The sequence below is a fragment of the Leptopilina heterotoma genome, unplaced genomic scaffold, assembly GCF_015476425.1.
Source record: "Leptopilina heterotoma isolate Lh14 unplaced genomic scaffold, ASM1547642v1 Lhet_123, whole genome shotgun sequence".
Lineage (NCBI taxonomy): Eukaryota > Metazoa > Arthropoda > Insecta > Hymenoptera > Figitidae > Leptopilina > Leptopilina heterotoma.
In genome coordinates, this window is record NW_025110842.1 from 2,340,647 (window position 1) to 2,358,762 (window position 18,116).

Genomic DNA, 18,116 nt, shown 5'->3' on the forward strand with positions numbered 1-18,116 from the left:
AAAATTTTTTTAGTAAAGAATTTTGTATAGTAAAAATCTCTTTCAGTGGAGAATTTTCGTAGTAAAAATTTCTTTTAACGAAGAATATATTTCTTTGCTAAAACAAATTTGTTTAGTAAAAAAATTCTTTTAGTAAAAAATTCTTTTAGTAAAAAAAGTAAAGTAATAGTAAAAATAAAAAGTAAAAATAAAATTGAAAATAAAACAGAAAGTAAAAGTGGAAACACAACTATAAAATCACAATTTTCCATTGAAAAAATCAAAATTCTTTGTCTGCTTCGCTTCTTTTGTATGTACTTATAACTTTATTTTGTGTATATCATGAAAAAAGGAGGGAAAATGTAAATTTTCTCCATGTTTATGATGTAAAAGATATTATTTTTTCTGTGGGTGGTCTTCGTATATATTAATTTATGAGCAAAGCGACTGAAGCAACACGTGCCTTTTGTTATTCCTCCCGTAAAGTCCATGTTTCATATCAGTTCAACTTCCTCTTTAAGAGACAAACTTTTCACTCTTGGCGAACACATGTGAGTACACATCATCGATATACAAAATATATATATGTATATATCTGTATGTAAACTTGTCAGGAATATACAAAAACTTTTACATACACTTTTACATGTATTATCCTTTCCGATTCTCTCTCATCCTCAAGGAAAAATTCTCAAGTGCTTCGCGTTGTTTTTCTTCTAAACAAACTATGATATCTTCCCTTTACACATGATATATAAACAATTTTCGTCGTTAGTCCCATTGGTACTAGAATTTTTTAGATTTCTTCTCCTCTTTTCTTTTTATCTCTTCTTTTCTCTATTCTCTTCTTTTTTATTTTCTTCTGCTCTTTTTTCCTTTCTTTTCTCTATTCTCTTCTATTTCCTTCTCTTCTTTTTTATTTTTTCTTCTCTTTTTTCCTTTCTTCTTTTTTCTATTCTCTTCTTTTTTATTTTCTTCTTCTCTTCTTTTTTCTATTCAATTCTTTTTTAATTTCTTCTTCTCTTCTTTTTTGTTTTCTACTCTTTTTCTGTGTCTTCTTATTTCTATTCTCATCTTTTTTTTCTTCTTCTCTTTTTTCTTTTCTTCTTTTTTCTATTATCTCCTATTTTCTTCTTCTCTTTTTCCTTTATTTCTTTTTCTATTCTCTTCTTATTTATTTTCTTCTTTTCTTTTTTCCTTTTTCTTTTTTCTATTCTCTTCTTTTTTCTTCTCTTATTTTTTATTTTCTTCATTTTTTCCTTTCTTTTTTCTGTTCTATTCTTTTTTATTTTCTTCTCCTGTTTTTTATTCTCTTCTTTTTTTTCCTTTCTTTTTTCTGTTCTATTCTTTTTTATTTTCTTCTCCTGTTTTTTATTCTCTTCTTTTTTTTCCTTTCTTCTTTTTTCTGTTCTCTTCTTTTTTAATTTCTCCTTTCTTTTTTCCTTTCTTCTTTTTTTTATTTCCTTCTTTCTTTCCTTTCTTCTTTTATCTATTCTCTTCTATTTTCTTCTACTCTTTTTTCCTCTCTTCTTTTTTCTATTCTCTTCTATTTTCTTTTTCTCTTTTTTCCTTTCATTTTTTCCTATTCTCTTCCTTTTTATTTTCTTCTTTTTTCCATTCTCTTCTTTTTTCTTTTTTATATTCTCTTATTTTTTACATTCATCTTTTTTCTATTCTATTCTTTTTTACTTTGATACAGACAATTTTCGTTGTTAGTTCCTTTTGTACTTGAATTCTTAGTTTTCTTCTCTTCTTTTATTTTTATCTCTTCTTTTCTTATTCTCTTCTTTTGTCTATTCTCTTCTTTTTTATTATCTTCTCTTTTTTTCCTTTCTTCTTTTTTATTTTCTTCTTGTCTTTTTTCTTTTCTTCTTTTTTCTATCTTCCTCTTTCTTATTTTCTTCTCTTTTTTCTTTTTATTGTATTCTCTTCTTTATTATTTTCTCCTTCTCTTTTTTCCTTTATTCGTTTTTCTATTCCCTTTTTTTCTATTCTCTTCTGTTTTATTTTCATCTTTTTTTATTTTATTCTTCTCTTTTTTCCTATCTTCTTTTTTCTATTCTTAACTATTTCCTTCTTCTCTTTTCTTATTTTCTTCTATTTATTTTTTTCTTCTCTTTTTTTCTTTCTTCTTTTTTCTATTCTCTTCTTTTTTACTTCATTTTTTTCTTTTTCTCTTTATTCCATTTTGCCTTTCTTCTTTTTTCTAATCACTTCTATTTTCTTCTCTTCTTTCATATTTTCTACTTTTCTTTTCTCTATTCTCTTCTCTTTTACATTCTTCTTTTTTAATTTCTTATTTTTTCTTCTTTTCTTCTTTTTTCTATTTTCTTCTTTTTTCCTTTCTTTTTTTTTCTATTCTCTTCCATTTTCTTCTTCTCTTTTCTAATATTTTATTTTCCTTTTCTTTTTTTTCCTTTCTTCTTTTTTCTATTCCCTTCTTTTTTACTTTCTTCTCCCCTTTTTTCTTTTTTCTATATTATCTTCTTTTCTCTTATCTTCTTCCCTTTTTCTTTTCTTTTTTCTATTTTTTTCATATCTTCTCCCCTTTTTCTTTTCTTCTTTTTTCTATTCTCTTCTTTTTAACTTTCTTCTTCTTTCTAATCTCTTCTATTTTCTTCTCTTTTTTCTTATTTTTTTCTTTTCTTTCCTCTATTCTCTTTTTTTACATTCTTCTTTTTTAATTTCTTATTTTTTCTTCTTCTCTTCTTTTTTATTTTCTTCTTTTTTCTATTCTCTTACATTTTCTTCTTCTCTTTTCTAATATTTTATTTTCTTCTTCTTTTTTTTCCTTTCTTCTTTTTTCTATTCTCTTCTTTCTTACTTTCTTCTCCCCTTTTTCCTTTTTTCTATTCTCTTCCTTTCTCTTATCTTCTTCCCTTTTTCTTTTCTTTCTTCTATTTTTTCTTTTCTTCTCCCCTTTTTCTTTTCTTCTTTTTTCTATTCTCTTCTTTTTTACTTTCTTCTTTTTTCTATTCTCTTGTTTTTTATTTTCTTCTTCTCTTCTTTTTTCTATTTAATTCTTTTTTATTTTCTTCTTCTCTTCCTATTTCTATTGAATTCTTTTTTATTTTCTTCTTCTTTTCTTTTTTCTATTCTCTTCTTTTTTATTTTCTTTTCTCTATTCCTTTCTTCTTTTATTCTCTTTTTTATTTTCTTCTTTTTCTATTCTCTTCTTTCTTACTTTCTTCTCCCCTTTTTCCTTTTTTCTATTCTCTTCCTTTCTCTTATCTTCTTCCCTTTTTCTTTTCTTTTTTCTATTTTTTCTTTTCTTCTCCTCTTTTTCTTTTCTTCTTTTTTATTTTTTCTTCTCTTTTTTCCTTTCTTCTTTTTTCTATTCTCTTGTTTTTTATTTTCTTCTTCTCTTCTTTTTTCTATTTAATTCTTTCTTATTTTCTTCTTCTCTTCCTATTTTTATTGAATTCTTTTTTATTTCCTTCTTTTCTTCTTTTTTCTATTCTCTTCTTTTTTATTTTCTTCTCTCTATTCCTTTCTTCTTTTATTCTCTTTTTTTTATTCTCTTTTTTTATTTTCTTCTTTTTCTGTTCTCTTCTTTTTTTCCTTCTCTTTTTCCTTTCTTTTTTTTCTATTCTTTTCTATTTTCTTCTTCTCTTTTCTTATTTTATTTATTTATTCAAAATGTTAACGGGTAAAACCCTCTCAAACAAAGTACTAATATAATAAATTTTCTTCTTTTTTCTAATCTCTTTCATTTTATTCTCTTTTCTCTTATTTTTCTTCTTCTCTTTTTTCCTTTCTTCTTTTTCTGTTCTCTTCTTTTTTATTTTCTTCTTCTCTTTTTTCCTTTCTTCTTTTTTTCTATTCTCTTCTTTTTTATTTTCTTCTTCTCTTTTTTCGTTTCTTCTTTTTTTCTATTCTCTTCTTTTTTATTTTCTTCTTCTCTTTTCTTTTTTTTCCTCTTTATCACACTTTTTTCAAAAGTATCAAATTGATACTGAAGTGTATCAATTTGGATACAAAAATTTAGATCAATTTTTCATTTGACTCATATTTTTGGTACCAAATTGACACACTTTAGTATGAATTTGATACTTTTAAGAAAACTGTAACAATAAAAGGATCCTACATACAAAAGAGAAATTAATTTCATCTTTTGGATAATTCGGACAAGGAAAAGAGTTTTTTTGAGAAGAAAGAAAGAAAGGAAAGAAAAATGAAAAAGAAAGAAAGAAAGGATAGAAAAAAAGATAGAAAGAACGAAAGAAAGAAAGAAAGAAAGAAAGAAAGAAAGAAGGAAGTTATCGAAGATTAAAAAGCGGAGGAAAATTCCCATAATTTTTGTGCGTGAGGAAAGGACACTCCAGTATTTTGGTGTCGAGAGAGAGAAAGATTGAACGGATGACACTCCTCAATCCGTCCTGAAACAACAAACTTCTGAGGATGATGCAGGTCTATACTCTACATTCTTAATCATAACTCATCAACTTTGGTTTATTTAAGAATGCTTATGATTTAAGATTTGGCACGCATTTTTTTTAACACATGCTCTCTATGCTCTCTGGTTTATGATCTTTAAATATATCCATACATATCTCTGTCTCGTCAATAATACATTTTAGATTTTACCTCAAACGCTACTGGAATTTCCACACTGATTTCTGCTCCAGATTTCGTGTAAAATGTTGTGTCCATAATGATGCAGCAGAAATTATTGGGAATTTCTATTTTTATAGGGTATTTTTATATATATGTAATATTACAAATATAAATGTCGGAAAATACCTGCTATGTGAAGTACAACATTAAGTGAATTGAATGCCAACAAGAAAAAATAGAATGCAGAAAGGGAACTAAAACGGAAAATAGAAAAAAAAACAAATAATAAACAAAAAGAAATAGAAGAAGTAAATTTTTCTATTCTTTTTGCTGCTGTTGATATTGTTTTCTGTTTTGGGTCCTCTTCTGTTCTTAGAAGTAAAGTGTAAAAAAAATCGAACTGCAAGTGGAATTTTCTTCTCACTTTGAGATTTTATTGTTTTCGGTGATGTAAGAAATAGAAGAGGAAGAAGTGGAACCTAAATACAGAATTAAAAAATAAATTTATCCGCAAAAGTTAAAGTAACGAAATAAGACAACAAAGAAAAAAGCAAAAATCAAAGAAGATCCAAGAAGTAGTACTGCAATAATTTTAAGATAACGATGAAGAAGAACAAAAGATGCCGAAGAGGAACCGGAACCTGAAAAAACTTACATGAAGCAAAAAAAATGATTTTTGAATTCCTAAGCTCAGAAACCGTGTAAAGAAAAGTTAAAAAACCATTTTTATTTTAGTTTACTTTCATGAGGAAGCAATAAATAAATAGATAAGGAAAAGTCGACAAGAAACAGCAATATTTAGAAGAAGAAAAAAAAACCTCATCTATATAACAGACTAATTACCCTTTTAAGTGACATTGCGATATTGTGCATAAGAAAATAAAAATTCTTTTTCCCAAACAAAAAAAAAAGAATACATTGTGAAAGTATAGCTAATATTCTCTCTATATGGATGACTCATTAGAGGAAGAAGAAGAAGTAGTAGAAAAAAATAAGAAGAAGATGCGAAGGAAGCGGTAAAAATTTCGTACCTGTGTTAAAATGTACTCGGGTGCAGAATATTGTCTTAATAGTTTGTAGTCGCAGAGATAAGATTGGAATCGTTGACTCAACTGTGAAATTCTTACCTTCGAACCATACACTCGTCGTCGGTTATAAATTTTCACAAGTAAAACGAGAGAGGGAGATGAGGATATATGAGAAGTTAATGGGAGTAGCAAACACACCTTCGAACATCCTGGTAAGTGACACCCTTGAAAATTAATTTTACATATTTTTCATATTAATCACGCATGAGAAAATTCATTCCAAACTTCTTTTTAGTATTTTATAATTATTTTTATTTCTATCACTATTCTTATTACTATCACTATTTCTATTACTATCACTCACCTATTACTATCACTATTTATATTACTATCAATATCCTATTAATATCACCAACCTACTACTATCACTATCCCTATCACTATTTATATTACTATCAATATCCTATTAATATCCCTATCACTATTTATATTACTATCACTATCCTATTACTATCCCTATCACTATTTATATTAATATCATACTATCCTATTACTATCACTAAACTACTACTAATACTATCCCTATTTATATTACTATTACTATTACTATCACTATCCTCTTACTATCACTATTCTATTACTACCAATAACCTACTACAATCACTATTAATATTACTATCCCTATATACTATTACTATCACTATTTCTATCACTATTACTATCCCTATTTTTATTACCATCCCTATCACTATCTTTATCACTATTACTATCCCTATTTTTATTACCATCCCTATCACTATCTTTATCACTATTTCTATTACTATCCTCTTACTATCAATAACCTACTACTATCAATATTTCTATTAATATTACTATCCCTACATCCTATTACTATCACTATCCAACTACTATCACTATTGCTATTTATATTACTATCGCTATTACTATCTCAATTTATATTACTTCACTATCCCTATTACTATCACTATTACTATCTCTATATTAATATTACTGACAGTATTTATATTACTATCACTATCCCTATCCTATTACTGTCACAATTACTATCCCTACTACTATAACTATTCCTATTTTATTACTATTAATATTACTATCTTTATTTATATTACTATTACTATCTTTGTCCTATTGCTATCACTATTACTTTCTTTTTTCTAACACTATTACTATCCCTATCCTATTGCTATTACTATCTCTACATTAATATTACTGACACTATTTATATTACTGTCACTATCCCTATCCTATTATTATTAAAATTACTATCACTATTTCTATTTTATTACAATCAATGTTACTATCTTTATATTACTATTACTATCCTTATCATATTGCTATTAATATTACTATTACTATCTCTTTTACTAACACTATTACTATCCCAATTTATACTACTATTAATATTTCTATCACTATTACTATCCTTATTACTATTATCACTATTAATATTACTATCTCTATTACTATCTTTTTTATATTACTATTCCTACTACTATCACTATTTCTATTAATATTACTATTCTATTACTATCTCTATTTATATTACTATTAATATTACTGTCACTATCCCCAATCTTTTACTATCATTATTTCTATTACTTTTAATATCACTATCACTATGTATATTACTAATAATAATACTTTAACTATTTATAATAGTTATAATAATACTATAACTATTTGCATTACTATTCCTATCCTATTACTATTACTATCCTACTACTATCACTATTACTATATTTTTATATTACTATCCTACTTCTATCACTATAACTATTAATATTACTATCCCTATCCTAGTACTATCATTATTTCTATTTCTTTTAATATCACTATCCCTATCCTATTACTATCATTATTTCTATTACTTTTAATATTACTATCACTATTTACATTACTATCCCTATCCTATTACTATCAATATTTATATTACTAATAATAATACTATAACTTTTACATTACTATCCCTATCATATTACTATCACTATTTATATTACTGATAATAATACTGTCACTACTTATAGTACTGTTAATATTGCTATTATTATTACTATTACAATATTACTATCACTATTACTATCACTATCATTACCATCCTTATCCTATTTCTATCATTATTATTATCTTTTTATATTACTATCTATATTTTTATTCCTATTACTATCACTATTACTATATCTCTATATATAAATATTACTAACACTATTTATATTACTGTCCCAACCCTATACTATTACTATCACAATTACTATCCCTACTACTGTCACTATCCCTTTTTTATTACTATCACTATTACTATCTTTATTTATATTACTATTGCTATCCTTGTCCTACTGCTATCACTATTACTATCTTTACTATTACTATCACTATTTATATTACTATTACTATCCTATTACTATATCTATTTATATTAGTATTAATATTACTGTCACTATCCTAAAACTATTTCTATTACTTTCAATATTGCTATCACTATTTACAATAATATCCCTATCCTATTACTATCAATATTTATATTACTATCAATATTACTATTCCTATTCTATTACTATCACTATTACTGTCACTATTCCTATCTTTATTTATAGTACTATTTATATTTCTATCTCTATTATATATTCCTATCGCTATTACTATAGTGATAGTAATAAAGATAGAAATATAAATAGTACTATAAATAAAGATAGGAATAATGACAGTAATAGTGATAGTAATAGGATAGTAATAGGATAGTAATAGGGATAGTAATAGAGATAGAAATATAAATAGTACTACAAATAAAGATAGGAATAGTGACAGTAATAGTGATAGTAATAGGATAGTAATAGGGATAGTAATAGAGATAGAAATATAAATAGTACTACAAATAAAGATAGGAATAGTGACAGTAATAGTGATAGTAATAGGATAGTAATAGGGATAGTAATAGAGATAGAAATATAAATAGTACTACAAATAAAGATAGGAATAGTGACATTAATAGTGATAGTAATAGGATAGTAATAGGATAGTAATAGGGATAGTAATAGAGATAGAAATATAAATAGTACTACAAATAAAGATAGGAATAGTGACAGTAATAGTGATAGTAATAGTATAGTAATAGGATAGTAATAGGATAGTAATAGGATAGTAATAGGGATAGTAATAGAGATAGAAATATAAATAGTACTACAAATAAAGATAGGAATAGTGACAGTAATAGTGATAGTAATAGGATAGTAATAGGGATAGTAATAGAGATAGAAATATAATTAGTACTATAAATAAAGATAGGAATAGAGACAGTAAGAGTGATAGTAATAAGATAGGAATAGTAATATTGGTAGAAATTATTTACATTTTATAAAATGAAAGAAAAAAAAGGAGCAAAATTACTATTTTTACTATAAGAGAGTTTGAATGAAAAAAAAATAGTTTTTACAAAAAAGAATTTTCTTTTTTTCCTTTTAAAATATGCGAGACAAAAACTTGTCAAATACTAAATCTTTGTTATTGAAAAAGAAAAAATTGCTCTTCGTTATTTTTCTCAATATGTTGATATATACATATCTTATCCGAGTCAATTGCTGACGAAAAAAAAAAGAAAAAAAAATAAGTTGAAAAAGTGGAAAAAAAGGTAAACTCTAAAACTGTCATTTGACAAACGGAAACGAACCGTAAAACTTATGATTCGACTCGGTTTTCCCTTTCCTTTTTCTCGCCAAAGTACCGCACACGCGTCACTTGACGAGAGCTCTAATTGCGGGTACTTAAGGAAAAAAGGTCGTCGTTGTCGTCGTCGTCGTCGTGGTTGTGGTTAAAAGTTCAAGTATATATAAGTCCGAAAATCTTCTTCTTATGGCGTGTAGCGTACGTCAGCCAATAGCTAAAAACTATAGGGATATAATTAACGAAAATTAACCTTTAAGCAGAAAGGATAGTCGATTGGCATCAAAGTCGGTGAAAATTGGTGAAAAAAAGGGGAGAGAAAGAGAGAGAAAGAGAGAGAAGAGATTTTTACCTTTTTCTTGACCTTAGAACTGGGAAATGTCTCGTTTATATATGCGCTGTATATGTATTTATACCTGATGGTGATAGAGGATGTTGACAGTTTTAATAAGAGGGGTTTGGTTAGTTACGCAGATGTACCGCGTGCTGACAATTTTTTTTTCCCTCAATTTTCCATTTTGACCGCACTTTTTTCCCATCGTTTTTAAGGTTTTAGTGTATGTATTAGGGAATTGGGAAAATTGATAGGAACTAAAAGAGCAAACGAGGCATAACAACAAAATTGGAACGTGAAAAATGTTATACCAATATATGCTGGAAAATGTTCATGCTGCAACATATGAAGTACAACATTAAGAGAATAAGATTAGGAGCAAAAAAAGAAAAATATAGAAGAAGAGAACTTGAAGAATAACTAAAATAGGAACAACGGTATTAGAAATAATTCACTAAAACAACCAATGAAGAAATGGGGCAAAAATTACAACATAAAATAATTAAGAGCATCAACAATTGTTGATGCTCCTAATTATTTTATGTTGTAATTTTTGCTAAAAAAAACTGAAAGCAGAACAGCATGAAAACGATGAAGAACAACAAATAGAAATCGAACTGCAACATATTAAGTCCAACATTAAGAGAATGAAAACCAACAAAAAAAATAAACAGATGAGAATGAAGAAAAGAGCAAAAATTACAACATAAATAAAATAATTGAAAGCATCAACAAGAAATAAAAGAATAACTGAAAACAGAACCTCATGAAAATAATGAAGAACAACAAATAGAAACCGAACTGCAACAATATAATCATTAAGAGCATTATCTCTTATAATAATAATAATACCGCAATAATAAAAGAAAACAAAAGAAGGAGAAACAAGGAATTACAATAATAGAATTAATTAACTAAATCAGATGCCAATAATCAACCGGGAGTACAATACATAATAAAAATAATTAACAAAATTTTGTTGCCAATAAGGAACTGGAGCAAAAATTACAACATAAATTAAATTTGCGGAGTAACCAAAAGAATAAAAAGTAAAAAACAAGTAATGAAGAACAGGAATAAGATGAAGTGTAACAGAGGTACTACAATAAAATAAAAAAATTGAGAGCACTAACAAGAAATAAATAAATAGAAATTAAAACAACATAACAATAATAAAAATCAAATAAAAATTCCGAAAAGAACTACAACATGAAGTCCAAAATTAAGAGAATGAATTACCAACAAAAAAAAGTAATAACAATAATAAAGAACAAATAAAAATCCGGAAAGTACACTATACAACATATGAAGTCCAACATTAAGAGAATTAATACCAACAAAAACAAGAAATCAGATGAAAAAAATCCTGAAGAACAATAATGAAAATAATTGACATAATCAAAAGCTAAAGAACTATTAGAATAAAAATTACATCATAATTCATCATGGAAATTCTGAAGAACCACAAATGAAAACCAAAAGGGAACAGCAACATCATATGAAGTCCAAACATTAAGAGAAAGATCCATAACAATAAAAGAAAACAAGAGGAAAAAAGAAATCATAATAGAAATAATTAACTAAATCAGTTGCCAATGAAGAATATGTGAATTAGAACAACAATAAAAAACAACTCCAAGATATAGACCAATGATCTACATTTTAACAATAAAATCATATTAAGAATATTTTGATGTCAATAAAGAATTGGAGCAAATGTTGCAGCATAAATAAATGAAATGCTTAAGAACATAACCATAATTATGGTTATGTTCTTAAGCAAACAGAACAGAACTAAAAAAGAAAAGTAATAAAGAACGCTTAAACAAAAGGAACCAGGAACAAGATGAAGATGAACTTGGACAAGAAACAACGAAATAAATAAATACAATAAAGAATTGAGAGCACCAATAAAAAATAAAACAATAGAAATCAGAACATGACAGTAATGAAGAACAACAAATAAAAATGATTAAAAAAGTACCCCAACATAAAGTGCAACATTAAGAGAATTAATATCAACAAAAATAACAAGAAAAAGCATCAGAAGAAGAAGAAGAACTAAATCGATGACCAAAAATATGAAAATAATTAATTAAAAAGAAAGCATTCACAGTTTTTTCAAAAGTATCAAATTGATACTAAAGTGCATCAAATTAATGCCAAAAATTTAGATTAATTTATAATTTGATCCGCACTTTTGGTATCAATTCGTTGCAATTTGATACTTTTAAGTTAACAGTGTTCTGCTTAAAAAGTACACAAATAAAACGAAGAGGTGGAAAAAAATAAAAGCATTTTGAAGGATGTGGTACAATATCTGTTATTTCTTCTTGTTCTTTTTCGTGAAGCCGCGTATACAAAATTTCCCTCGAAATTTTCAAATTAAAATGAAGACAAACTTATTGTTCGAACATAAAGAAGATAAAAATTCCAACACATTTTTTCTACGGATATCAAATTAAGACAAAAAATTTATAAAAAATGTTGCGAAGCAACGTTTTTGATACGTTTTCTGTCTCAATTTTGATATCCTTAGAAAAACTATATGGAAGTTTGAAGTTTAGAAACAAAAGAAAAAAACAACAAATAGAAACAAAAATTGTTTTTGAAATAAGAAAATTAAAATTTCATCATTATGTATATCAAAAATCCATTAAAGAAAAATTTTTATGAAATGAAAGTCTCTATAAAAATGAAGAAGTCTTCTATATATGCCGCTACAAGAAAGAAAAAAAAGGAAAAATCAGCCCCATTCATGTTTTTGTTGTATTGTATTTTCCCACCGACCAATGATGAGTTGATGGGTGTGGTTTGAACTGGACCAATAGAAATTCTAGGATTACAAGAGATTCTTGTTGCACCCACGTTTTATATTTTCTCTCTCTCGCACTCACTCTCTTTCTCTCTCTCTCTCATATTATATCCTAGTCCTTTTCGTCGTATCCTAAATTTCAACATTTTTCGTTCAGTCGTTCCACAATCGCCGAATGTGATAGTTGCGTGTGTTGATACACGTTATTCTTTATGTGTTTAATTATTTTTTTATTTTCATTTCACAATTTCTTGTATGTTTATAGTTTCGTTAATTTTCAAAAATTTTGGAATTATTTCTTGAATTTTCATTTACGTGCGTGTTTTGTGTTTTAAATTTAATTTTTCTTCCGGAGCAAAAAAAAAAAAAGAAGACAATTTCTTTTTTTTTGAGGAAGAGGAAAGAAGGCACGTTCTTTTTTTGCCCGCAAAAAATGAATTTGGTTTCCAGGATGAGTTGGCAGCATCCGATCTACAATCAGGATTTTTATCACCGGCCAGGTTAGTAGATTCTTAATTAATTATTACTAATATTATTGTTTTTATTAATTGTTGGTATTACTATTATTATTATCTATTTATATTATTATTTATTTTTACTATTTTTACTATGTTATATATTATATTTGTATTTATTATTATTAGATATTATTATTTTTATTAGGTTTTGTTAATTTTTTGTTTTTATTTATTATTTTATTTATTATTTTTATTATCATCTATTTCTATTTAATGATGGTCGAAATCTTCTTTCATAATCTTTTTTTTTTATTATTTTTATAGTTATGTATTATATTTATACATTTATTACTATTATTATTATTGTTATTACTGTTATTTTCATTAGCCATGTTATTATCATTATTATAGTAATTCTTATTATACATAAATAATTTTGAACGAAAAAATATTAAAAGATATTATATTAAGGAAGCATTGAACTCTAGTTTCTAGCTTAACATTTATTATTGTTATTGTTATTGTTATTGTTGTTATTATTGTTCATTTGCCTTATTATCATTATAGTAATTCTTAATATTATAAATAAATAATTTTGAACGAAAAAAAAAATCAAAAGTAAGGAAGGATCGAACCCTAGCCCATGGATTTTAAAATCATGTACGGATGCCACTTGGCTACCTCGCAAAGTTGATAATAATTTAATAACAATAATAATTTCATGCGACTATCTTAATATTTTACTATATCTTATTCTTATTATTTTTAGTAAATATATTATGTTAGCCATCATTTTTTGTGTTTTGAAGTTAGAATTATTCAAGTTATTATAAAATTATTAAACAGAAATAATATTTCATTGGCTTAGCAAAATATTTCATTTACTTAGGAAACGAATTTAATATATATATATGAAACGGTCTAGAATTATGAGTCGTAACAATAATCTTGCAAGTTTTTATTCGACATATATACATACATATTTGACACACAGCTGTCCTCGCAGCATAGTTGCAAGAGTTAATGACACTAATTTGAAACATTCTAGGTTTCACTCATCATTTGATCACTATCAAACAATCTCATTTTTTTTCTTTTTTTTTTGAATAATAAACTACATCTTCTTTGTAAAATCGCATTTTTTTCCTAGAATTTATATAACCTGTTTGCAAATTTTAATTTTCTTAAAAATAATTAATAGTATTTTTAATTTTACAAAACAAAAAATCACAAATCAATGGTAGCATTGAATAGTAAAAATTTTTTTTTCATTTTTACTAAATCTATCGACTATTTATCGCTCTTCGGACTTCAGATTTGTAATTCTCGACCTTATTTTAGTAGAAAACGAGTACCATGAAGTGGTAGTTCATTTTTCAAAAAAAAATTCCAATTTTGACCCTAAAAAACCAAAATTTTCATTTTTTGAATTTAGTTCTTTAATATTTGAACAAAACTCATATCGAATAATGAAAATGATTTAAATATAATAATATTAATATTTTACCAAATTCATCGACTATTTATCGCTCTTTGGACTTTAGATTTGTATTCCTCGACCTTGTTTTAGTAGAAAACGAGTACCCAGAACGGGATGGTTCATTTTTTTTGAAAAAATACAAATTTTGACCCTAAAAAAAGTAGCTTAATATTAATATTATTAATATTGGTAAGGGGCTGTCCGTAAATTACGTAAGATATTTTTTTTTGGAAAATTTCACCTCCCCCTCCCCCCTCTTAAGATATTTTACATACATTAGCGCCATTTTTTCTATTGTTCGTAAGAACTTATTGCTGACCCCCCCCCCCTTCGCCTCTAAATGCCTTATGTAATTTATGGACGGCCCCTAATTATTAAAATTAATAGTAAATTAATTAATAGAGGGCAGAGAATAATAATAATTTAGTAATAATGATAATAATAATAATTATTATTTAATAATAGTAATAAAAATAATAATAATAATAGTAATAATAATAATAGTAATATTAATAATAATAGTGATTTAATAATAATAAAATAAATTAATAATAAATAAAATACAATATTGTAACCAGAGTCTATAAAGTTGTACTATAGAGTAATTCGGAATAGAGTCGGAACCACCCCCTTTATAAATAATGCATTAAAAGTCCTCCTCTATGACTATAATAAAAAAATACTGTCTGAGGGCCGGGCATCTGCCCCGCTTGGTTCTTGTCGACGAGAAAAAAAATGGGCCTGTTTTAGGCTCACAAGTGATTACTGATTACAAACACTAATTCTTTCATATATATATATATATATATATATATATATATATATATATATATATATATATATATATACATATATAACGTCACGCTAGAAAACCGCCTGATGCGAGCACAGGAGGACCTTCCTTCGAGTCTGGCGCCAGACCCCATCCCCCCTCTCTGTCTCTCTCTCTGACAAAATCGGGAATAACTCAAAAATATTTTTTTGATGACCGTAAAATTTTCACGATGCTTATTAGCAGATTTTTTTTGCCGTAACGTTTCGATTTTTACCCCATTTTCAACCCCTTATAACTGTTATATGATAAAATCGCAAAAATGTTATGCTTCCGGAAATTAGGATTTCTTAAAGGACGTTTCTGTAATTTCCAAGGATATGTACTAAGTATACTTGGGAGGTCGTTAAGATATGTTGAAACATTAATTACCTGGGACGTTCTCTAGATGGGGAAAATTGGTGCATTTAAATTTAGGGATGTTGAAGGTTATAGGGCACTTTTAAATGTTCAGGAATGTTAAATTTAGGGAAATTTGTTTTTTTTGGTTTTATTATTATTATTATTATTATTATTATTATTATTATTATTATTATTATTAATTATTATTATTTTTATTATTATTATTAATTATTATTTTTATTAATTTTAGATTTTTATTTAATTCATTTTCTATTTTTACTCAATTTATTTATTTTTTCTATCCATTTGTTGATATTTTACTTTAATTTTTACGTTTTTTTTAGTTAATTTTTACGTTATAAATATAAATCAAAACATTTAAAAAATTTTCTATTTTTTTCTACTTTTTTAGGTTAAATTTTCCAACACAGTCATTAAAGACAACCTTTTTTTGACAATTTTTTAACAAATTGTACTCTTATTGTTAAATTTTCCAACACATTTAATATTTTTTCTATTTTTGCCTTTTATTTTATTTATTTATTTTCTATTTTATTTTTTAGCTTCTTATTTGTTAATTTATTATTTACTATTTATTTTCTATTTATTTACTATACTTTTTTTCTATTTCTATCTAATTTGTTAATTATTTTACTTTTATTAGTTTATTTTTACGTTAAATATAAATCAAACATTTAATATTGTTTTTATTTTTAGCCTTTTATTTTATTTATATTTTATATTTTTATTTTCTGTTTTAGTTTTATATTTATTGTTATTATTTTTATTATATTATTATTATTTATTACTATTATTTATTTATTATTTTTATTTAATTTTTATAGTGAAAATGTACCCAGTAAAAAAAAATATTCAAAAGAGAAAAATAATATTTGTGATAACTTATGCTGAATGCGTTTTCGCGTGAAAACCGTATATTTGGAGGTTATAGGGTGAATACATTTTGCGTACCATGAATATATATTTTTTTAAATTTTGAATTATAAAGATTTCTAAGCAACGTTGGCAATATTTATATGGAGAGCGTATAATAAAAAATAGTAAATCAGATGTTCGTTTTTTTTATATTTTCCAACACAGTCATTAAAGACAACCTTTTTACACTGTTATTTTCATTGCTCTCAATTCTCAATATGAGAGAAATATATATTTTTCAATCATAAATCAATCATTTTTAGCACATACATAAAAATATATGTGCTAAAAATCTGAATTTGAATCAGAATTTTTATAGTTGTTTCGTTAAATTTTCCAACACAGTCATTAAAGACAAAGTTTTTTGACAGTTTTCGTTTTCTCTTTTTGCCAACTCATTATAATAACCATAAAAGTAACAATGTTACAAGATAGGCAACTTCAATGTTCAACATGTTATTGCAAATCGAACTTTCGTATTAATGCCTTTCTGCACTAAAGTTTACATAATGGTCCTTCTGCACTAAAACAACTCTAATAGCCCTTCTACATTAAAAACAACCCTATTAATAGCCCTTCTGCAATAAAATTAACCTTCTCACCTGTATACACGAAACAAAAACACGCGACAGTTTTAATATAACATAGACAATGATAATTGTATATTTTACATAAACAGAACGGCAACTTAAAAAAAAAACCCAAAAAAGCGAAAAAAAAATAGTAAAGCGTTTCCCATGAAGCATAATACAGTGATGAGGTGTGCGACTACGACATTATAGGGATTAGTATAGAAGCGGTATCGTTTGAAACTACTTCGGATGATGGACCACGAATAGAGAGATGTCCTGGTCGGCGAGACTACACACTTCATATACATATATGTGAAGGGGCATAAGAGAAGAGAAAAAAAAAATAACAGCGCATGAATGGATGCTGCACTTGCCTTCCTTTTTCTTCTTTGGCGCCGAGTTGCTTGTGGTGATACACGGTTCCTTGGTCACTGCATTATCCTACAGGGATAATTGGCATTGACCAAAAGGGGCAGAGAAGAGGGGAGTGGGGGGGTCCAGGAGACAGTTCCTTCTTGGTTACCTATATATGTATATATATATTCCTCTTTTTTTTTTACAAGCAGCAGATAACGATTGTCCGGTTCACTTGACTGCTTGACTAGAAGCGGTACACGTTTGATGTGGAAAAATCACCGTAAATTCCCACCCAAAAAAATAGAAAGAGAGAGGGCATGTTTTTTTTATATTTCTGCGTCATCACGTATTAGTTTCTATTTTCTCCGATTTTTTTTTTGCAATTTTCTCTACGTAAATCTTATTTTTCTGAAATTTTACCCCCCCCCTCCTCCTCTTCTCTTTTCTTAAGACAAAAAATTAACATAAATTTGTACCATTTTTTGGAAAATTTACCCCCCTCCCCTCTCCTTTCTTAAGAGAAAATTATCATAAATTAGCACCATTTTTTCGCAATACTGATATTGGTATAAGAAAACTCCACCCCCCTTAAAACTTTACGTAATTTATGCGGACAACCCCAAACTTATTAGGTTGTTTTTTTTATTTTTTTGGGGGGTAGGGGGGTAATTATTCATTTGGAGCTTCCCTGGTGTAGAATATGTAGTAATTATTAATAATTAATAATATATAATAATTCCCTGACTTGTTT

General features: G+C 26.3%; 1 protein-coding gene across 2 annotated transcripts in view; it reads left to right on the forward strand.

The window, feature by feature from the left end:
• Positions 1 to 375: 375 nt before the first annotated feature.
• LOC122512513 (T-box-containing protein TBX6L-like) overlaps positions 376 to 18,116 on the forward strand; it is a 35,823-nt gene continuing 18,082 nt past the window's right edge. Inside the window, exons 1-2 of one of the 2 annotated variants that reach the window (XM_043628390.1) lie at positions 376 to 530; positions 12,839 to 12,888. In XM_043628390.1, coding sequence (XP_043484325.1) covers positions 469 to 530; positions 12,839 to 12,888 — 112 coding nt within the window. In that variant the 5' untranslated portion in view covers positions 376 to 468. Of the gene's footprint in view, positions 531 to 4,243; positions 5,777 to 12,838; positions 12,889 to 18,116 lie in introns of those variants that run through there. The other variant, XM_043628391.1, reaches the window with a different exon arrangement.